General features: G+C 41.3%; 1 protein-coding gene across 1 annotated transcript in view; it reads left to right on the top strand.

Moving 5' to 3' along the window:
* Positions 1–23,800, top strand: part of Tfb1 (transcription factor B1) — a 276,606-nt gene that overhangs the window by 39,765 nt on the left and 213,041 nt on the right. The window contains exons 5-6 of the mRNA XM_080277678.1: positions 8,745–8,988; positions 16,801–16,951. Coding sequence (XP_080133804.1) covers positions 8,745–8,988; positions 16,801–16,951 — 395 coding nt within the window. The remainder of the gene's footprint in view (positions 1–8,744; positions 8,989–16,800; positions 16,952–23,800) is intronic.

Consider the following 23,800-nt stretch of genomic DNA (forward strand, 5'->3'; position numbering starts at 1 on the left):
CACTGTACCCACCCATTGTCATGAGTCGGCGCGAATAAGTAATTGAATAAACTCGTGACATCAACGTTAGTGGGAAACCGCGAACTCTAGTGGAATCCCAGTGTTTATCGTTCAGTTTAATTGCTACGTATTTACCCGGTCGGGAGTGTTTTCAGAACAATTTTTCACTGTCATAAATGATCGTCTTTGTGCGAGACATTAGCACTTCCGCTGAGCAATTTATTATGGGCGTGTTTCGCTCATTCTAGCTGTTAGTAATGCGGTTGGACGCTCGCCTCTTTCCCACGATTTAAGTTAGTCAAGATTTGTGCGCTGTGGAAGCTGGTTGTGTGTGGCAGTGTCCTTCCTCAGCAGTGACACCCAGTTCCCGCCGCCGCCGTTGAATTCCATAGGCTCAGCGTGTGCAGTGTCCTTCCTCAGTAACGACACCCAGTCATCTGCTTTGTCCACTTTTCTGACCAGTTTTTCTTTTCGTTTTCCTAGGCTTAAGAGTTAGCTTTAGAGTGAGCGAGTGAGTGCGATCTTATTTTGAATTCATTTTGAAATGTAACGTAAATTTATTTCTTTGTAATCAATAAATTGAACTTCTTTTTCTCGAGCTTAATGTAATGTAAACTCGTGTTTTATTTTCCATATTAAGCGTATTTCACTTATAGCTCCTAGTTTGCATAAATGCTTTGCTATTCATAACTGGTATTTAGGCCAGTCTTTTTGTATTTAGCTTAAAATCCATTGTGCCATCTAGGAGTTAATGCATCAGCAAGAATCTGTAATCATTAATAGCATCAGTTATTGATTGTCAAGGGTGAAGTCACTTTCTCCAGAGGCTAACAGTACTAACAAACAGCAATTGTGAGGAATTAGTCTCTGCTGTGTACTGTTGAGAAAGTTTATACATTCTCGTCCTTAGAGAATCGGCGAAGCAAACCAGCATAAAGTAATCATTGCTTGATTTTCACAAGACAATTCATTGTCCTGTTTTCAGTATTATTGAAAATTATCCTTTAATATTGCATACACTCAAAAACCCCGTGACACCCATTTCTCCCTGAATTCAGTGTAATGCAGTGATTCTTGTTTAAAGCTGTGCATGAGAAACTTTATGTCTTTTTCTGGTAACATTCCTTATGCTGTACATGTAATGTGTTTGATGGAGCATATGGCTTACCAGAGCCTCTTACAAGATATCACAGGGCTGCATTAGTAAGGTACCAGGATGTCTGTTTATGGTACAGTAATCTCTATAATATCCGAATGCCCAATAACCGGATACCCCAATACCTGGACATTTTGAGTATTGGCCTTCGGAACCAAAAAATGGCCAAAAAACGTAAAAAAGCAACAACAACAACAAAAATCCAAGTTTTTTTCTACCGTAATTTGAACTTGGCATGCGGCGCCAACCAGCTGTGTTTACATGCAGCCCCTTCACCCCTTCCTTCCTTCCCTCTCCACTCCTAGTTACAGCCTAACTACCGTCGTGACTAGACACTCATCGCAATGGATGCCGCACATGCTCATTTTTGTGGATAAACAGTGAATAAACTGTAATACCTCGCCACTAGACGACATGGGAATTTGCAGTGTTGTGCACTGTTAAGAAATTAGAATTTAGAGTGCAAAGGATTAAGTGTGGAGTGCAAACTGGCGGTTGAAACTGGTGTGGCACAATAAAAACAGAAGGCAGTGTTAAATAGTTATAACTCACAGTACAAAGGATTAAGTTTAGCACAACACTGGATTACTGTGTGTGCTTCAAGAGCATTTTCACCACTGCCAGAGCCTTAGAGGAGGCGTGTTAATCTTCGTAACGGCCATGGACATGCTGTAAGTACCCTGTACACTGCTAAATATTTTTCCATATGCACTTCTGATTCCTCATTCTCAGGCTCCTTTTCATTTATTTCATGCTTTCTGTCCCTTATTTGTGTGAATAGGGTCTTAAATAGATGCTATGCATGTCTGGTAGGGAGTTATTTAGGTGTCATGCAAAGTTAGGCTGGGTTAGGGTCCATCAGTATCTCTCCAGGAGGCTGGGTCCCATTATCCGGACAAACCCACTTTCCGGACATGCCTTTGGCTCTGTTACATTGGATATTGGAGTGATTACTGTATAAAGTTATGTTTTTCCAGTTCGTAAGCTGGGTATGGGAAAAATGTAAAAAAAAAAAAAAAATCACAAACATTACTCCTGAAGTGCTTCCACTTCAAGGTCGTGCCACAGTCTGATTTGAATGAAAGGAAGTTCCTCTGACCACTCTGATTACAGACCAATACCTGTCACATCTTCTCTTGGTAAGGTATTTGAAACTTTAATTAATAAGCACTTTGTTAAATATCTTGAATCCAACAACTTAATTAGTGATAGACAATATGGTTTTTGCCCTGAAAGATCCACCATTGACATACTCAATCTCCTAACTCATACCATCCATCAATCAATTGTTATACATGGAGAGACTCATGCAGTAGCCCTTGATATTTCTAAAGCCTTCAGCAGAGTATGGCACTGTTCCCTGCTGTCCAAGCTCCCTTGCTATGGACTAACGTCTTTTGCTCCTTTGATTTCATCAGGGTGAGAGACTGATGAGGAGAGTGTATGTGAGTGAGGTGGAGGGGGGGAGAGGGAGGGGGAGACTGAGGATGAGATGGAGGGATGGGGTGGAGAGGTATATGAGAGAGGAGGGTGTCAGTTGGGAGCAGTTCAGTGAAATGGCGGGGGACAGGGCGACATGGAGGCGATTTGTTTGTGGCCACCCCGTATGCGATTGAGGCATCTGTCTATAGATAGATAGATAGATTTCTTCATATCTTTGTGACAGGAAAATAAGAGTGAAAGTAGATGATGTATATTCCAATTTTCACTCAACGCCGGCGTGCTGCAGTGGTCAGTTCTGGTGCCAACCCTATTCCTGGTTCATATTAATGATCTCTTATCTGTCACCCACAATCCCATCCACTCATAAGCAGATGACTCAACACTACATAGTTCATTCACACTCAGACACCCATTTACAGAGTCTTTTATCTTTACCTCTCAACCCAGTACAGCCATCTCCATAAATCAAGATCTATTTACTATACAGTCAGTGAATGGGGACAAAACAACCTTGTCTCATTTAGTGCTAGTAAAACTAAATATATATACAGTTTGCTAATAGCCAGCTGTTGCCAGATTCGTGCATTACCTTCATTGCTACTAATATTCCCATCTCCAAAAGTATTGAAATTCATGGCATCTCACTTAACAATGCCCTCAGCTGGACCTCTCATGTTAGATCACTTGCTAAAACCGCCTCAAAAAAACTTGGATCATCCTCTCCACTTGCCTCTGAGGACGATATCGACGATCCACCACCACTTGGAAATGATGCTAACAGTGGAGATGAGGTGGAGTCTGTACACAAGTAGACTTCTTATGCTGTGCAGTTACACTCCACATCATCTTATCTAGTCATCTGTCATCAGTAACTGTGTGGCTGATCATCTTCAACATCATCGATGTCATGTTCATCATCATCATCATCATCACAAGTTGTCAGAATTCATCTGCCAGAACTTGAGGGAGGGACAGTGGTGAGTTAGCTCTGAATTTAATGGGTGTGGTTGTAAGAAGTTGGGGTAAATATGTAGCTGATGACTTGCCCACACTTATGTGGATGTGTGCGAGACACACTCACTCGCGAGAGTCTGTGAAAGTCACCAGGTACATATTTACCCTAACGTAGTACTGTACCGTACAGCCATACCCAAGCAAAACTTGTTATTAAACTTTTTTTTTACAGTTTGTCTGTTACTATTTGTGATATTTTATGCTGTTTTCGGGTCCCAGATATGGTTATTAGGCACAGTATGTGCACATTGCTCACAAGGGGTGATTTGTGACTGTAGATGTATTTTGAGGGGAGCACGCCAAACATTTGTGGAAAATCCACTTTCAAGGGGGTCTGTGTTCCCTAACCCCTGCGAATGTGGAGCACCTAGTGTACATTTGAGTTTGTTTGGTTTGTTGTCTTCATGTCCAGTCGGTGAGATTGGCAATAACCATGTTATCGGGGGCATTCAGGCGGCTTTCTGTAATATTGCTAAGTAGATACATTTCTTTTGTTCGCCAATGTTTTTGATTGAAAATCTACTAGTAATCACCTGAGATTTATCTAATACTAAAATTATTTTCCTTGATAGTGTAGGTCTATAGGAAAACAGCTGTTTTAATATCATTTATGTTTATAATTACAGTACAGTTATATCTCTTTCAGTGTTTAACCTAATGGTGTGTATAAGTAGGGGATAATTTATGTGGGTAGGGTGGTAAGAAGGGGTAAAAGTGAGAGTTTCGGAAATTGGCCAGACCACATTGTACCGTTATACAGTAAAAGTCCATTAATCCGAACACGGATAATCCGAAAATCCCAATACTGTAATCCGAATTTATGAAGAAGGCTGACAAAATCTTCAAAAGTAAAAAAAAATCAATATAAAGAAATTCAAACTGGGCGCCAAATGCACCAAAGTGCTTAGTGGTGTGGTCATTTATCAGGTAGTGCATGGATTGGCAACTCCTTGTAAACAACTGACCACCTTTGGATCTGTACCGTAGGTTTAAGGAATTTTCCACAGTAATACATATTAAGTTTTCGTGCATTTAACTCTATCTATCTATCTATTGCCAGACGCCTCAATCCCATTTGGGGTGGCCACAAACAAATCGCCTCCAAGTCGCCCTGTCCCCCGCCATTTCACTGCCCTGCTCCCAACTCACACCCCCCTCTCTCATATACCTCTCCACCCCATCCCTCCATCTCATCCTCGGCCTCCCCCTCCCTCTTCCCCCCTCCACCTCACTCACATACACTCTCTTCGTCAGCCTTTCACCCTCCATCCTCTCCACATGGCCAAACCACCTCAGTGTGTTCCTCATAATGCTTCCTATCACATCCACATCCACATCACAATGCTCCTTTATATCCTCATTCGTCAGTCTGTCTCTCCATGTGACTCCACAGGCTCCTCTTAAATAACTCATTTCCACTGCTCTCACTCTTGACTTGTGTCCTTCCAACAATGTCCAAGCTTCACTTCTGTACGTTAGAGTTGGTATCACAATACTGTCATGTAGTAACTTTTTCACTTCCATGCTCACTTCCCTGTTTCTTATCACTGCTTTCAAGGAACCAGCAACCTTTCTTCCCTGCTGTACCCTTTCAAGCACTTCACCCTCCAAACCTCCATCTTTACTCATCACACTACCCAAATACTTAAACGTACTCACATTTTCCAATTCCTCACCATCTAACCTCGCTGTACATTCACTAACTTCACCTCTCTCAAAGACCATCACTTTACTCTTCCCTACATTCACCTTTAGGTTCTGTTTCTTACACACTCTCCCAAACTCATCCACCAAGCCTTGCAGCTCCCCTTCGTCTTCACTCAACAACACAGTATCATCTGCAAACAACAGTACAGGGAGTTTAAATACATGCATATTATTATTAACCTTGGACTTACTCTCTCTAATTGGATTTACCTGCCTACAACTGCGTTTTCAACACTACGCATTACTGGTGAGTTAAACAACCCGTAACATCTTTTAATTTATCAATTACAGTTCGTGTCTTCATTAATACATTATTAAGTAAAAAATTTGTGAATACATAAAGTAATGTTAATATGTGCCATATTGCATTATGAATGAATGAAAAGTGATCCATTCAGTAAAATTTCAGTTTAAACATGAAATTGTCTTAGGGGTCCCACCCAAAAATCCGAAAAATCTGATAATCCGAATGATTCTCAGTCCACTGTCATTCAAATTAATGGACTTTACTGTACATGCAAACATATTGTTTGAGTAACGCGTGTGTGAGTACCACACTCCATATTGTCCGTGCTACTTGAAGATTGACTGTATACACACATGGACCATGCATGCCCACACATACTACCAGATATACAAACATCAGAAAAAGTAATACAAGGGGAGCTAAGCAAATTAGACAAAGGAAAAGCAAATGGTCTTGATGAAATTTCATGTTGGGTTCTACGTGAATGTGCAAGGAGTTAAGTAAACCATTATTTTTAATTTTCATGAAATCCTTGAGTTAAGGTAAACTACCTGATATTTGGAAGAAAGCAAACATTGTTCCCGTATTCAAGAAAGGGAATAGACAAAATCCACTCAACTACCGACCAGTATCACTAACCAGTGTTGTAAGCAAGGTATTAGAAAAGCTTATAAGAAAAGCTTGGGTAAATCATCTAGAAGAACACAATATGATAGCAGAAAGATTGTTTAGTTTCAGAAAAGGAAAATCATGTGTTACTAATCTGTTGAGCTACCATGACAGAGTAACAGACATATTACAGGAAAGAAAAGGATGGGTGGACAGTATCTATTTAGATTTCAAGAAAGCATTTGACACAGTACCACACCAAAGACTTTTATGGAAACTGTACCATCAAGGAGGAATTTGAGGCAAACTGTATTGTTGGATGCAGGATTTTCTCACAAGAAGAAAAATGAGAACAGTACTAAGGGGAAATTACTCATCATGGAAAGAAGTGACCAGTGTAATACAACAAGGCTCAATGCTGGCACCAATCATGTTTTTAGTGTATATAAATGATATAGACAGTAATACTGGAAATGAAAGCTATCTAAATATGTTTGCAGATGATGCAAAAATACAAAGGAGAATTACTAACACAGGCTCTTGTAAAGAGCTACAAGAAGAATTAAATTAACTTCATGAATGGAGTAATACATGGCAAATGGAATTCAATGTGGAATAGTGTCATGTAATCAAGTTTGGTAAAAGTGGAAAAAGACCTGATTGGGATTATACGTTAGGAAATAAAACCCTACACACATCAGAAAGAGAGAAGGACCTAGGTGTGATTATCAATAACAGACTATCTCCGGCTGACCACATCAGTGAGAAGGTACGGAACATGTGTACACTGCTTGCAAATATGAGAATAGCATTCACATACATAAATGAAGACATGTCAAGAAAGATAATAACATCATTCATCAGGCCAACCCTGGAGTATGCATCAGTAGTCTGGAGTCCTCATCTCAAAAAACACATAGACAAGATTGAAAAAGTTCAACGGCCGCTACAAGATGGGTACCAAGCTTAAGGGATCTAAGCTACGAAGAAAGAATAAATAAACTGAATCTCCCAACACTATAGGAGAGGAGGAAAAGAGGTGACATGATAATGCTATATAAATGCATATCAGGGAAGGAGAAAATAGATATAAATGATTACGTAACATATGGGGAAGCATCAGCAAGAGGACACTGCAAAAAACTGCATAAGAAGAGAGGTGATAAATCTATAAGGAAATTTAGTTTCCCAAATAGAGCAATTGATCAGTGGAATGCACTACCGAATGAAATAGTGTGTGCCAAAACAATTCACAATTTTAAGGATATGTACGATAAATATGGTTTAAGACACGGGACAGTATGAGCTTGACTCATTCCTGTAAAGATACAATTAAGTAAGAACACACACACACACACACACACATACACATACATATATATATATATATATATATATATATATATATATATATATATATATAGCCTTTGTTCAGCAGTGGACTAGTTGTGGCTGATGATGATGATGATGATGATAATGATGATATATACATACATATATATATATATAGCCTTTGTTCAGCAGTGGACTAGTTATGGCTGATGATGATGATGATGATGATATATACATACATACATACATACATATATATATATATATATATATATATATATATATATATATATATATATATATATATATATATATATATATATATAAAATAAGGTTAAAGATGATGATTATGATAAGGGAAATCTGTGCATGCTGATCTCTTTTATGAAGATAAATACAATGGTTCTTTTGGCAGTTTTGAAAAATACATGAGCAAAACTCAGTGCATTTCAAATTGTCGACAGCTGGGTTGTTGGAAGAGCGAAACAAATGAAGCATAACATGATGGTTTTCCTGGGAGTGTCCCCTGTTCTGTGTCATTGAAAGAGTGAATCCAGGGTACGTCCCCGATTCTGTATTATCGAAAAAACGAATCTAGGGTATGTCCCCAATCGGGGTATGCCCGTATCAGAAACACACATAGGCATGGTTAGGCTAATAGAAAATGATGAAAAGGGCACAACAGGTGAGGAACATGTATCATATAGAGACTGAGATGGGCTTGAGATAGGGGGTTCTGAGGCTAGAGGATGGAAAGCAAGTGGTCTCCACCACCTGGGGTTAACACCTTGAATAGGGACTCATCTTTTAATCCGTGAAAGCCATCAGAAACCACAGATTTTGCACCATCATTGTCAGCAGAAATCACCGTAGTTGTGCAAGAACAATGTTTTTTATCCAAAAATGTGCAATAATGGCAGGAGTGCAGATTTCCATCTTGCAGTGATAATGAAAACTGCTATAACCAATTGTGCAGTAACCAGGGAATCACTGTACTTGTTTTATATATATATATATTTTTAAACAAAACAGGGTGTCTAAATGCATTATCATTGGAGTGATTTATTGTTCTATGAAACCTATCCGTAAACAGATATATTCAGCATAGGGGAGACTGCCTTTGCCAAAAGGGGTTAATATGAAAAAGATGCCACTTTAGAGTATGAGTTAAATCTATGCAATATTCCTTTCCTATTATCCCCACACTGTTATTCCACTACTCTGGATTTTCCCCAGGCGGACATCAAACCCCAAACAGATGGCAGTAATGGCAAGGTCCAGTACAACCTGACTCCAGAGATCATGACATCGGTGTTCAAGACATACCCAGCAGTGAGGAAGAAACATGCCGAGTACGTCCCGCACCGCATGTCAGAGTCAGAATTCTGGACACTGTTCTTCCAGTCACACTACTACAGCGTTCACACGACAACACGACTGCCAAATGTTTTCTCAGAGTGCTCCAAATATGATGACAGAGGTGGGTCGGCTCTACAGTTTTTACGTCCAGTCCCCTTTATAAATCAGGGGGGCGGGGGGGGTTCCAAAATATCACAAGTCTTTGTACAGGCAATGCTCATTAAACAATAAGTCAAGGATATGTCAAAAAAATGTCACGTTAAAAAAATGTCATAGGTTTTTTCCTTAGGTACTGTAAATTAGGGAGAACTGGTGGATTGGGTTAAGTATACAACGTGCCCCTCATAGGGTGATGGTCACATACATTCAGTGTTCTTAATGAAAAGTTGGCATATATTTAGAGACTGCTTTAAAAGTCACTTAACCATTATTTTAGACCAACTTGCATTTACAGTAATGAAATATATACACTTCTGTCTCAGATATTGCACATAATTGGTACTGAACGTGGCACACAATAACAGAATTGTGCGGTGCCGAATACCTAGAACTCATGGGATTTATCCTGGTTAGTACCAGGCACCCCTCCTCTCTTCCTGCTTCTCCCATCTTCCATGTCACTTATTATTGCTTTTCTTTCCTTTACACGTGGCTTTACATTGAGTGACAAGCCAAATGGTTTCCTGTAAGCCAAGAAACCATTTACAATGCTGGGTGGTAACCATATAATCAAACCATATTTGCTCCTTACGTGTCAGCAAGTGGGTTGGTGGAGGGTTAGTGTCCCTCCCCGTAAAATAAATAACTCACAGTCAAATGGCCATCCCTTACGCGATTATGGCGTCTGGCAATAGATAGATAGATAGATAGTGCCAGGCACCCTAAGTGTCAGTTCAAATTTTCCCATCCATCCATCCATCATCCAATCCTACATTGCCCCATGAGGAGCGTAGGAGCCCGGGGCTAGGCAGTTGGTCCCGACATTTAAGATGAGAGTGACCAGCCTCACTCATCCCTGAGTGGCATTACATGAGTAATCAACCCCAACCATTCCTTGGATATAAACCTTCACCGGCTCAATCCAATTGGAGCGCAATAATTACCCACTAAACCACCAGGCGCCAAAATTTGGTTATATGGTTACCACCCAGTGTAGTAAATGGTTTCCTGGTGCACAGGAAACCATTTGGCTTGTCACTCAGTGTAGAGTCACCCACAGACTGAAGGAAGTGGAAAGAATGAAGGAAAGAAAGACAGAAGAGGGAGTGTAAAGTCACCTGTAGGCAGAAGGACAAGGAAAGAATGAAGGAAAGAAAGACAGATGAGGATGGAAGGAAAGAAGGATGGAGAGGAAAGGGCAGACACCCGAGAGCAACACTCACTTTATGATAATTTAGGCCTAGTAAATACATACAAACTGTTATGATACGTACCAGAAACACACATAGGCATTGTTAGGTTAACAGAAAGTGGTGAAAATTACACAGTGAGGAAGAAACACATACCACAGAGAGATCTTCATTGGGCATGAGGTAAGAAGTTCCAAGGTTATTGGGGATGGGATGAGTTAGTTGTATCCACTACCTGGTATTAACTCCTTGACTAGGGCCATGTGCTGTAAATTGCCAAGCAAAAACCGTTTAATACCGGTATTGTATTTGTACTGGAAGGGGAAATTATCCAGTAATCGGAATCAGCTGAGTAATAGTGAAAAATATATAAATGTTTGTTTTATCCAGTGGCCCTAGACCATAGCACTTATCTCTCCACCATTTTAAGTGTGAGCTAAGGCTGTAATGATGATTATTTTCCAAAAATAGTCATATATAACACTTTGTTCACTGTCTTAAATGGAAAAATACTTGAACTAAAGCTTTCAAAATGTGTAGACCATATATCACTGTGGTTGGAATTAAATGACTTGAAAACAATCCATAATAATAATAATAATAATAATAATAATAATAATAATCTGTTTATCTATCTATCTATTGCCAGACGCCTTAATCCCATATGGGGTGGCCACAAACAAATTGCCTCCATGTCACTCTGTCCTCCTCCTTTTCACTGCCCTGCTACCAGTTCACACCCCCCTCTTTCATATACCTCTCTGCTCCATCCCTCCACCTCATCCTTGGCCTTCCCCTCCCTCTCTCCTCCTCCACCTCACTCACATACACTCTCCTCGTCAGTCTCTCACTCTCCGTCCTCTCCACATGGCCAAACCACCTCAGTGTGTTTCTCATAACGCATCCAATCACATCCACATCCACACCACAACGCTGTTTCACATCCTCATTTGTCAAGCTGTCCCATGTGACTTCACAGGCTCCTCTCAAATAACTCATCTCCACTGCTGTCCCTCTTGACTTATGTCCCTCCAACAACGTCCAAACTTCTCTTCCATACGTTAAAGTTGGTATCACAGTACTGTCATGTAAAAACTCTTTCACTTCCATGCTCACTTCCCTGTTTCTTATCACTGCCTTCAAGGAACAAGCAACCTTTCTTCCTTGTTGTATCCTTTCAAGCACTTCACCCTCCAAACTTCCATCCTTACTCATCACACAACCCAAGTACTTAAACTTACTCACATTTTCCATTTCCTCCTCATCCAACCTCACTGTACATTCATTGACTTCACCTCTCTCAAAGACCATAACTTTACTGTTCCCTACATTCACCTTTAGATTCTGTTTCTTACACACTCTCCCAAACTCATCCACCAAGCCCTGCAGCTCCCCTTTGTCTTCACTTAACAGCACAGTATCACCTGCAAACAACAATACAGGGAGTTTCCAAACACTGTCCTCTCTCACTAGGGCCACTCCAACATCCACTGCCCTACCTTACCTTGTATCTCTTTTATAATCCCATCCATGTACAGATTGAACAACCATGGAGACATGGCACAACCCTGTTTCAACCCAGCCTTCAAACAGAAAAATTCACTCAGTTCACGATCCTCACGCACTGCAGCCTTAGCACTTCACTATCCTCACGCACTGCAGCCTTAGCACCCTCGTACATACTCTTAACAGCATTCAACAATTTCCCATCTACTCCATATATTCTTAATACTTTCCACAATCCTTGTCTATCCACCCCGTCGTATGCTTTCTCGAAATCCATGAAGGCTGCATACAACTTCTTTCCCTTCGTTAGAAACTTTTCCACTACAGATCTAAGAATGAATATCAGATCTACACAACCTCTTCCCTTCCTAAAGCCTCCCTGTTCTTCTCCAACTAATTCCTCTGTTATTTCCCTAACTCTGTCAATAAGTATCCTACCATATACTTTTCCTCTTACACTAAGAAGACAAATGCCCCTATGATTACCACACACTTCTTTTTCCCCTTCCCTTTGTACAAGGGAATAATTATACCTGACTTCCTATCCTCCGGGAGTCTACCTTCCTCCCAGGCCAATCTGCACATCTTCCACGCCCATTCTGCTACTATGTAAGTGAATGGTTCATGATTGGTGTGGGCGTGCGACAAGGTTGTGTGATGTCCCCATGGTTGTTCAATATATATATGGATGGGGTGATGAGAGAAGCAAAAACACAAGTAATGGAGAGGGGAATGGCGTTGGTAATGAATGGTGATGGATAGAATATCTCAAATTTGTTGTATGCTGATTATGCAGTACTGTTTGCAAATACCAGACAAGAACTTGGTAGACTAGTGCATAGCTTTGCTGATATTTGTGGGCATCGTGCCTTGAGAGTAAATGTAGAAAAGAGTAAAGTGATGGTTATTGAGAGAGAAGGTGACTCCTAGTGTGATGTTACAATGAATGGAGAGAGACTGGAATTGGTGAGAGTTCAAATACCTGGGTACAGTGATAGAAAAGAGAGGTAAATGTGCAAAAGAAGAAAGTAGAGTGGTACAAGGAAGGAAAAAAACTGGTGCAATGAAGGCTTTGATAAGAAATAGGGGCTTGAGTACAGCATCTGCACAAGGTTTACATGAAGGAGTGTTAGTGCCAACTTTAACATATGGATGTGAGACTATGGTGTGGCCTTGAAAATGAAAAGTCAAGAGTGAGAGCGGTGGAGATGGGACTGCTGAAGAATGCATGTGGAGTACAGAGAGTGGATAGGATACGACATAATGTGATTCGTGAAGAATATGGAGTGAGTAAGTCTGCAGACACCAGAATCGAAGACAGGGTACTGTGATGGTATGGTCATGTGAAGAGAATGGTTAGCAATAGAGTGGTGAATAAATGCCTTTCATAAAAGAGGTAAGTATGAGCAGATCACAGTCAAACTTCTCAAGCATGGTGCCAAAAGGTAGAACTTAAAAGTTGAACTGGTACCTCATATTCATAACTCATTGTATGAGTGAGGATGAAAGTAGGTATACAAACTTGGACGATTGTATGTGCGTATGTGCCGACAGAGGACCAAGTGGCAAGAGTGGAAGATGATTTTTGGGCAAGGGTAGAAGCATGTATGGACAGTTTGAGAAGAGCGATAGAGTGTTTGTGACTGGAGACATGAATGGCAAAGTTGGGAATGTACAAGTGGATGGAGTGGTTGGTCAGTGGGGTGTGCCAGCTGAAGTAGATGGGAATGATAGTGCTTTAGTGGACATCTTTGCTGGTAAGGGGTTGGCAATAGCCAGCACCTTCTTTCGGCATAAGATGATCCACAGGTATACATGGAGAGTCATGAGGAGCATGGACGGTGAACTTGTTGAACGAAAGGCAATGATAGATTATGTGTGTGTGGATGAGACAAGTGTTGGATGCAAGAGTGTGGAGAGGGTGGGGGAATGGAATCTCAGAACATCTCTTAGTGATAGCCAAAGTAAGGCTGCAAAGAAAATGGATGAAGAGACGAAGGGGAAGACAGGACTCATCTCCTGTGAGAAGAGTGGAGAAGTTGCAAGTTAGTGAGAAAATGGCAGAGTATAAGAGCTTAGGGGAGGAAAGATTGGGAAGGTATGAGTTGGAGCAGATGGTAGGAGTGGAAGATGTATGTAAGATATTCACGGAAGAGATGGGCGCAGCGTGTGATATGGTTTGTGGAGTGAGGAGGAGATGCAGGGGTGTGCAAGGGACAGCGTGGTGGAATGATGAGGTGAAACGAGCTGTGGAACAAAAGAAGAAGGCATATAGTGAATGGCTAGCGAGTAGAGATAGGGGAGAAGATGAGAGAGAGAAGAGAGAGGTATGTATGAGCAGGAGAAGAGAGGTGAAGGAGTGTAGGAAGAAAGTGAATGAAGAGTTTGGGAGGAATGTGAGTGTAAAATGGAGGGAGAGTAAGAAATTGTTTTGGAAGGAGGTAAAGAAAGTAAGACAGTGTGAAAGGGGAAATAGTAGGGGAGTGAAAGATAGGAATAATAGATTGTTGGTGGAGAAGAGAGAGAAATTGAGGAGATGGAAGGAGCACTTTGAGGATTTGTTGAATGTAGAGAGTGAGATCAGTGCAAGTATAAGTGGTTGGGGAATGGCTGGGAGAAGAAGACATGAGAGGAGGGAGGAAGAAATTAGTAGGGTGGAAGTAGTGGAAGCAATAAAGAAGATCAAGATGGGAAAAAAGCCCCAGGAATTGATGGAGTGTGTGGTGAAATGTTGAAGTATGGGGATGAGATTGTTGTGGAGTGGATATGGAAGTTGTGTAGATTGGCTTGGGAAGAGGGAAGGGTTCCAGAGGACTGGAAATCAGGTATGATTATTCCTTTATACAAAGGAAAAGGGGAGAGAGAAGTCTGTGGTAACCGTAGGGGTATTTGCCTTCTTAGTGTGACTGGAAAAATATATCAGATTTTTTTTTTTTTTTTTTTTTTTTTTTTTTTTAATGCGAGGAAGAAGGAACCAAAGGCCATGAGCCTGCAATAACAGTTCCCTCCAAGAGAAAAACAAAATACAAGAGAGAGCCAAATTCAAGATCCATTCATTTTGAGATGCCTGGACACACTGCGTTTGAAAGACTGGAGATCATAGGCAGCAGGAAATACAGACAGAGGGAGACAGTTCCAGAGTTGACCTGTTGCATAAATGAAGGACCGGGAGTAATGGTTAACTCTTGCATTAGAGAGTTGGACAGAAAAGGGATGAGAGTTTGCTGCTAGATGGGTGCTACGCGCCCATTGTAGAGGTGGAGGAGTGCATGCAGACAGTTCAGAGGAGCAGTGACCATTGAAGTAGTGATAGAAAAGAGATAAAAGATGCAACAGTGCGGCGAAGAGACAGAGGTTGAAGGGATTCAGTAAGAGGAGGAGAGTTAATGAGACGAAAAGCTCATCGATAGGGTCAGGCATATAACAGGAGCTAGGTGAAGAAGAACAAGGGGGATTTAGGAAGGGAAGAGGATGTGTAGATCAGATATTTGTTTTAAGATGTTTAGTGGAGAAGTATCTAGAGAAGGGAAAGAAAGTATATGCTGCCTTCATGGACTTGGAGAAAGCTTATGATAGAATAGATAGACAAGGTATGTGGAAGGTATTAAGAATATATAGAGTGGAAGGGAAATTGTTGAGTGCTGTGCAGAGTATGTACGAGGGAGATAGGGCTGCGGTGCGAGTGGATGGTGAGCTGAGTGAGTTCTTTGATCTCACTGTGGGACTGAAACAGGGTTGTGTAATGTCTCCATGGCTGTTTAACATATACATGGATGTGGTTGTAAAGGGGGTGCAAAGTAGGGCAGTAGATGTGGGGTGGCTGTGATGAATAAATGTGAGATTTGGAAGATTCCGGTGTTGCTGTTTGCTGATGATACAGTATTGTGGAGTGAAGGTGAATGGGAGTTGCAAGGTTTGGTGAATGAATTTGGGATAGTGTGTAGGAAGGGGAATCTGAAAGTTAATGTAAAAAAGAGTTAAGTTATGGTGTTTGAGAGGAAAGAAGTCACAGAATGCACAGTGGGGTTGGATGGTGAGGATATGGAGAATGTGAGTGCATTCAAGTACTTGGGTAGTGTGATGAATATGGATGGGAGTTTTGAGGATGAAGGAAGGTTGTTGGTTCACTGAAAGCAGTGATGAGAAACAGGGAGGTGAGTATGGAAGTTAAGAAGTCACTGCATGATAGTATTGTAATCCCTACCTTGGCATATGGAAGCGAGGCATGGACCTTGCTAAAGGGGAACAAGTCAAGAGTGAGAGCAGTGGAAATGAGTTACCTGAGAGGAGCATGTGGAGTGACGTGGAGGGACAGGTTGGCAAATGAAGAAGTGAAGGAAGGTTGTGTGGTGGGTGTGGATGTGGTTGAGGAAATTAGGAGAAATACACTGAGGTGGTTTGGACTTGTAGAGAGAATGAAGAATGAAAGACTGACTAAGAGGGTGTATGTAGGTGAAGTGGAGGGAGGGAGAGGGAGGGGAAGACCGAGCATGAGGTGGAGGGATGGAGTTGAGAGATACGAGGCAGGGGGGAGTGAGCTGGGGGGAGGGCAGTCAGATGGTGGGTGGCAGAGTGACTTGGAGGCGTTTTGTTTGGAGCCACCCTTTGTGGGATTAGGGCGTCGGGCTATAGATAGATAGGTAGATAGATTTCACATGGATTGATTTTACAGTAAAGAAAAAACACAAGTTGAATTACACCCATAACTGTTAACAGTTCAACTTTGAGTTTTCCTGTAATTTACATCAAGCAAACCCAAACATAAAAAGTGCTATCTATAATAAGGACCTGTTGTGAAATATTAGGAGCAATTTCAGCAGCTACATGGAGAATAATAAACTGTGTATATCATTTTGAACAGAAAAAGAGGTTTGTTCGTTATAACAAAAAGATCTCCAAGTATTGTTATCATGAATGATTTTGGTCCACCATTGCCCATCAGATGAGAGAGGGAGAGTCCTCAGCCCAGTTGCTCTTTACTGATCTTGACCTACTGTGGCACAGAGTGAAACAGAGACTAAGCTCCAACCTGTAAGAGAGAGAGAGAATCTCAATATTTTTGTATTCTTCTGTTGCAGAGTGGAACCGAGATGTGAGCTCGAACCAGAACGATCCTTTGTATGGGCTGTCAGACATATACGAGGAGCGTCCCCTTTCCACAGACTCCGATCTCAGGCTGGGTGGAGCCAAGGCAGGCAGCAATGCCATCCATGCCCTCATGATCAAGCGGTGAGGCAGGTGGGATAGATGGTGGAAAGAAGTGAGTGGGATGAACAGCATGGTTGAATGAAGTGGTGGAATGAATAAGCTGTGGTGCAAAAGAAGAAAGCATATGAGTGGATGGAAACCAGAGGCATGGAGGAAGTTGAGAGACAGAATAGAGTTATATGTAGAGAGGAAGAGAGAGATGAAAAGAATTGTAAAAGAATGTAAGAAGAGAGTGGATGAGGAATTTGGAAGGAATCTGAGTGTAAAGTGGAGGGAATGTAAGAAAATGTTGTGGAAGGAGGTTAAAAGAGTTAGACTGGCTGATAAAGAAAGTAGTAGGGTATTGAAAGATAAAAATGGTAGATTGATACTGGAAAAGGGAGAAAAAGTGAGCAGATGGAGAGAACACTTTAACCCCTTAACTGCGGGGCGTCACTTCCGTGATGCTTGGGAGCAAGGGATCATACCGCGGGGCGTCACTTTTGTGATTCTGTGTTATTTTGAATTCACCCGGGCTTTCAAGTGGTGGCTTGTATCATCTATCAGTACTGCCTATGTCCAACACTAGTCAGCACTCCTAATCTCATCTGTACTCCCATCCATTGTTGACAATTTAGCCATTTCTCCCCGTTCTTGACTCCCCTCCCTACCTCCCCTCCATTACCCTATCCTCTTGCCTGCCCGGCCGTGCTATGCTAAGTAAATCTTCCCTGGAATTTTTCACTGATTTCATCCATTGAAATAAGCCCTATGCCCTATTCTTATACCAAATAATATATACAAGAAAGAAATAAGGTAAGTGGGAGTGCCATACACCTAGAATTGGGTAATTATCACCTGACAACTCCTCACGTGCACTCGTTCACTAATTTTCGCTGTTTATTTCCCCTTGAAATATGCTGTATAATCTATTTTCGTAATAAAAATATATATGAGAAAGGAAGGGAGAAGCCTAAGTGATATTTACATTCACCTGGAACTACCTAATTATTGCAGGCCACCACACTGTATTCTACTCTAAGTAAATCATCCCTGGAATTTTCCACTGATTTCATCCATTGAAGTAAGCCCTATGCCCTATTCTTATACCAAATAATATATACAAAAAAGAAATAAGGTATGTGATAGTGCCATACACCTGGAATTGGCTAATTATCACCTGACAACACTTCACGTGCACTCGTTCGCTAATTTTCGCTATTTATTTCCCCTTGAAATATGCCGTATAATCTATTTTCGTAATAAATATACATATAAGGAAGGAAGGGAGAAGCCTAAGTGATATTTACATTCACCTGGAACTACCTAATTTATTATGTATTGTCTTGGTTTCCTGCCAATCATTTCATTGCTACATAGCAGCAGGTCTCACAAGGCTAAAGTTGGTTGTATTGCAATCACCCTAGCCAGGCGGCAGGAGGCCACCACTATCATTTCACTGTCGTCTTTGAAAGTGAAGGTACGTCTGTTTGCTCCTGCTAAACTTCCGCCGTTTTTCAACCCCATGCAAAGGGCCCTGTGACCTTTACCCCCCTACTAAACCTCGTGTGGAAAGAGGTAAAGGGCTGACAATTGATAAAAGAGTGACTACGATCTTTCTATTGAGTAAAACAGTGCAAGTGGAATTGTAAATAATGTGTAAATAATGTGTAAACAGCAAGTGAAAGCAATGAATGTACATATACGTGAACAGTGGAAAATAGTTTTATAAGTTACTTCAAGTGACAGTGCATAACACAGTGTAAATAAAATAGAAATGTAAATAACGTAAATAAAATAGAGAACGTAAATAGAAATGTAAATGAGTAGTATTATAAGAATACGAGTATATACCCTAGGAGTAATGAAAGTGAAAGTTTCACTCTAGCATGTATGAATACTATGATTTATGAGAGTGAAGGTGAAAGTGACATTCACTCTCAATGCTAGTATACAGGACGAGAAAGTGAATGCTACGTATTTTACTGAAAGAAATTGAATGCCTACAGTGACAATAAACTACTATTACTGAAGGAAACTTATGGATAAAGACTGTAGATATATATATAATTGTTATATAGTAATAGAAATATAAACTGTGAGTGTTTATATGAATAATAAATGACAGAACACCAGCAGCGAACTAGCGTAAGTGGGAAGGTCACACGCCTTCGTAATTTTCATTGCGTACACAGTGTTTTTTTTTTGGAGTATGGATTCCAAACTATTTGAGAATCATAGAACAGTGTTTCTAGTGATAATATCAGACTGTGGTAATCATATTACGGGTTGTCAGGAAGTGTAAAGTGGAGACTTTGTTACCCAACTTCAGAGGTCTCCACAAGTCCTATGGTACTCGACGAAGGCTCAACAAACACCCCAGGAGAAAGCTGAAGGTACGTGCCATAAGCATATATGATTTTAATATTCTAGGACGAATAACTGATTTTTGGCAAATATTTTTAGAGAGTCTATTGAAGCGCGAATATGCCCGCGGGAGCCGCAAGAAAAAGCAAAACAAGCCCGCGGTGTAAGGGTTAAGGAATTGTTAAACATAGTGAATGAAATTGATGCGAGTATAAGTGGATGGTGAATGGCTGGGAGAAGGAGGGAGATGAGAAGAGAGGAAGAGATCAGTAGTGGAAGCAATGAAGAAAATAAAAATGGAATTGATGGAGTGTGTGGTGAAATGTTTAAACATCGGGGAGAGAGAGTAGTAGAATAGATATGGGAGAAGTGCAGATTGTCCTGGGAGGAAGGTAGACCCCCGGAAGAATGAAGTCAGGTACAATTATTCCCTGTTGAATTGAATGAACGGAAGACAGTGATTGATTATGTGAATGTGAATGAAAGGATGAGAAGGTGTATAATTAATGCAAAAGCTTGTAGAGGTTGGGGGAGTGGACTTTCTGACCACCACTTGGTGGTGGTGAGAAATGAGGTCCAAGTGAAATGGAGAAATAGAAGAAAGGAAGGACAGAAGGAAGTAGTATATGGAAGGAGGGTGGAAAGGTTACAAGAGGAAGAAAAAAAGGCAGAATATAAGAGAGAAGTGGAGGAATGGTTAGGTAAATATGGACTGCAGCAGATGGGGAGTGTTGAAGGTGTGTGCAAGATATTCGCAGAAGAAATCTGTGCAGCATATGAGGTGGTGCTTGGGGTGAAGAGAAGACGAAAGGGGCTGCAAGGAACAACGTGTTGGAATGAAGAGGTGAGGCAGGCTGTGGTACAAAAGAAGAAAGCATATAGTGAGTGGATGAGAAACAAGGGCGTGGAAGAAGTTGAGAGATGGAAGAGAGAATTATATGTAGAGAGGGAGAGAGAGGTGAAAAGATTCGTAAGGGAGCGTAAGAAGAAATTGGACGGGGAATTTAGAAGGAATTTGAGTGTAAAGTGGAGGGAATGAAAGAAAATATTCTGGAAAGAGATAAAGAGAGTTAGACAGGGTGGCAAAGAAGTTAGTCAGAGAGTGAAAGATCAAAATGGTAGGTTACAAGTGGAGAAGGGAGAGAAAGTGGCAGATGGAGAGGACACTTAAGGAATTGTTGAACATAGAGAATGAAAGAAATTTGAGTATAAGTGGCTGGGGAATAGCTGGGAGAAGGAGTGAGGTGAGAAGAGAGGAAGAAATCAGTAGGATGGAAGTTGTGGAAGCAATGAAGAAAGTCAAAATGGGGAAAGCCTCAGGAGTTGACGGAGTGTGTGATGAAATGCTGAAGCATGGGGGAGAGATAGTAGTAGAATGGATGTGGAAGATGTGCAGATTGGCCTGGGAGGAAGGTAGAATCCTGGAAGATTGGAAGTCAGGTATAATTATTCCTCTGTGGAAAGGAAAAGAGGAAAAAAAAGTGTGTGGTAATCACAGGGGCATGTATGAGGGTGCTAAGGCTGCAGTGCATGTGGATAGTGAACATGGTGAATTTTTCTGCTTGAAGGTTGGATTGAAACAGGGATGTGTCATGTCTCCATGGTTGGGCAGTCAATGTTGGAGTGGCCCTAATGAGAGAGGGCAGTGTTTGGAAACTCCCTGTACTGTTGTTTGCAGTTGATACTGTGTTGTTAAGTGAAGATGAAGGGGAGCTGCAAGGCTTGGTGGATGAGTTTGGGAGAGTGTGTAAGAAACAGAATCTAAAGGTGAATGTAGGGAAGAGTAAAGTTATGGTCTTTGAGAGAAGTGAAGTCAGTGAATGTACAGTGAGCTTGGATGAGGAGGAAATGGAAAATGTGAGTGCATTTAAGTACTTGGATAGTGTGATGAGTAAGGACAGAAGTTTAGAGGATGAAGTGCTCGAAAGGATACAACAAGGAAGAAAGGTTGCTGGTTCCTTGAAAGCAGTGATAAGAAACAGGAAAGTGAGCATGGAAGTGAAAAAGTTACTACATGACAGTAATGTGATACCAACTCTATTGTATGGAAGTTAAACTTGGACCTTGTTGGAGAGACAGAAATCAAAATTGAGAGTAGTGGAAATGAGTTACTGAATTTGAGAGGAACATGTGGAGTTACATGGAGAGACAGGCTGACAAATGAGGAAGTGAAGGAGCATTGTGGTGTGGATGTGGATGTGATAGGAAGCATTAAGAGAAACAAATTGAGGTGGTTTGGCCATGTGGAGAGAATGGAAAGTTAGAGACTGATGAGATGGGTGTATGTGAATGAGGTGGTGGGATGGAGTAGAGAGGTATATGAGAGATGGGGGTGTGAGCTGGTAGCAGGGCACTGAATTGGCGGAGGACAGGGCAACATGGAGGCGATTTGTTTGTGGCTACCCCTTACAGGATTAGGCATCTGGCAATAGATAGATAGAAATAGACAAAGGAAAGGGAGAGAAAGAAATGTGTCGTAATTACAGGGGTATTTGTCTTAGTGTAATAGGAAAAGTGTATGGTAGGATACTTATTCTTAGGTCTTTAATGGAAAAGTTTCTAGACAAGGGAAGGAAGTTGTGTGTGGCCTTCATGGATTTCAAGAAAGCATATGACAGGGTGGATAGACAAAGAATGTGGAAAGTATCAAGAATGTATGGAGTAAATGGAAAGTTGCCGAATGCCATGAAAAGTACGTATGAGGGGCTAAGGCTGTGCATGTGGACAGTGAACTGAATGAATTTTTCTATTTAAAGGTTGGATTGAACCAGAATGTGTCATCTCTCCATGATTGTTCTGTCTGTATATGGATCGGGTTATAAAAGAGGTACAAGGTAGGGCGATGGATGTTGGAGCAGCCCTAATGAAAGAGGACATTGTTTGGAAACTCCTTGTACTGTTGTTTGCAGATGATACTGTGTTGTTAGGCTAAGGGGAAGGGGAGCTGAGCTGCAAGGCTTTGTGAATTATTTTCGGAGAGTTTTTAAGAAACGGGATATAAAGACGAGTATGAGGAAGAGTAAAGTTATGGTCTTCGAAAAAAATGAAGTCACAGAATGTACCATAGATAAAAAGTATCATCACCCTGGGGTCGGATAAGATATGAAATACTTCGTCTCTAGTTCAGTTGGTAATGTTGGCATGCCTGTTTAATTCATGAAAATGGTTGATTTACCATGTATAGTCATGACAGCGAGAGGTGGCAGAGAAGCTCATCCCACTGTCTTTACACTGGAATGCCTGTGATTGGTGGATGGTGGGGTGGCAGGTGTGTGGGTGAGGTTAGGAGTCCATTTGATGACCAGTACAGGTGTATCGTCTAATCTGGAAAGACATCTTCACCCTCTCTCTCTCTCTCTCTCTCTCTTTGTATGTACAGATGTATGTATGTTTTTTCTTAAAATTTGTTATGGTGTGTTTCCATTATATTTTCTAATCTTTTTTTCATGGGATTCAAATACAAAGGAAAATACTGTATGTATCACACTGGACTTATACCAATCAGTATCTCTTTATAAGGCTCATTAAGCCATCCGTGATTTAGAGAGAGAGGGAGAGAGAGAGAAAAAAAAGGAAGCATAAGAGGGGTATTGATAAAGGATTTGATGTGGAGATAAGATTCATAATACGTAAGGAAGAGGGAAGTTAAAATGAAAGGCAGCCAAGAATGCGTGTGACCTGAGGAGGGAGGCTAATTCTTAAGGGACAATACAATCTGGTGTGTGTGTGTGTGTGTGTGTGTGTGTGTGTGTGTGTGTGTGTGTCCCTCTCTCTATCATACTCCAGGACTCGTACACCGTGCTCCACGTCAATAGAGTCATTACCCATATATGCTATCCCTCCACTTCCACTGTTCTTCTATCACTCCTTTTTTATTTCCCCCCAACTTTTCACTCCTTTCAGTGTCTCTTAAACTTAGTGTATCACTGTACAGTGCAGCATTCCTTTTGTCCCATCCTCTCCCAACCCTCCCTCCTTTCTGTCTGTCTGTCTGTCTGTCTCTCTCTCGCTCTCTCTCTGTATGTATGTATTCGTTTTCGTTTTTAAAGGGTCCAACATGCTTGCATATGTCGGCCTTGGTCACCTAATGGCGGCTCTCCACGCTGCACGATCCATTGCAGCCTCCCTGTTCAGCACCTTAACCCTGAGGTCACACTTAATGACCTCGTCCCATGTCTTTCTCGGTCTACCCCTCATAACCCCACCCCCAATATTAACACTTCTCACCTTCCTCACCCAATTATCATCCCCCATCCTCTCCACATGTCCAAACCATCTCAATCTACCTCTCCTCATCACAACACCAATACACTCCAGCCCCATCCTACCTCTCAACTCTTCCATCGTAAACCCATCCCCTCCAGGCCTTGGACGCAGGGACGCACTGCACATCCACCTAATCATTGTCATTTCTGTACGTCTGAGCTGGCGAATATCTTCCTCCTTCACTGCCCAGGTCTCACTACCATACAGCATTACATTCCTAACACATGCTGCATATAAAGACCCCTTAGCACGTAGGAA

The sequence above is a fragment of the Coenobita brevimanus genome, chromosome 71 (assembly GCF_032717465.1).
Source record: "Coenobita brevimanus isolate Jiangsu-jjx chromosome 71, ASM3271746v2, whole genome shotgun sequence".
Classification (NCBI taxonomy): domain Eukaryota; kingdom Metazoa; phylum Arthropoda; class Malacostraca; order Decapoda; family Coenobitidae; genus Coenobita; species Coenobita brevimanus.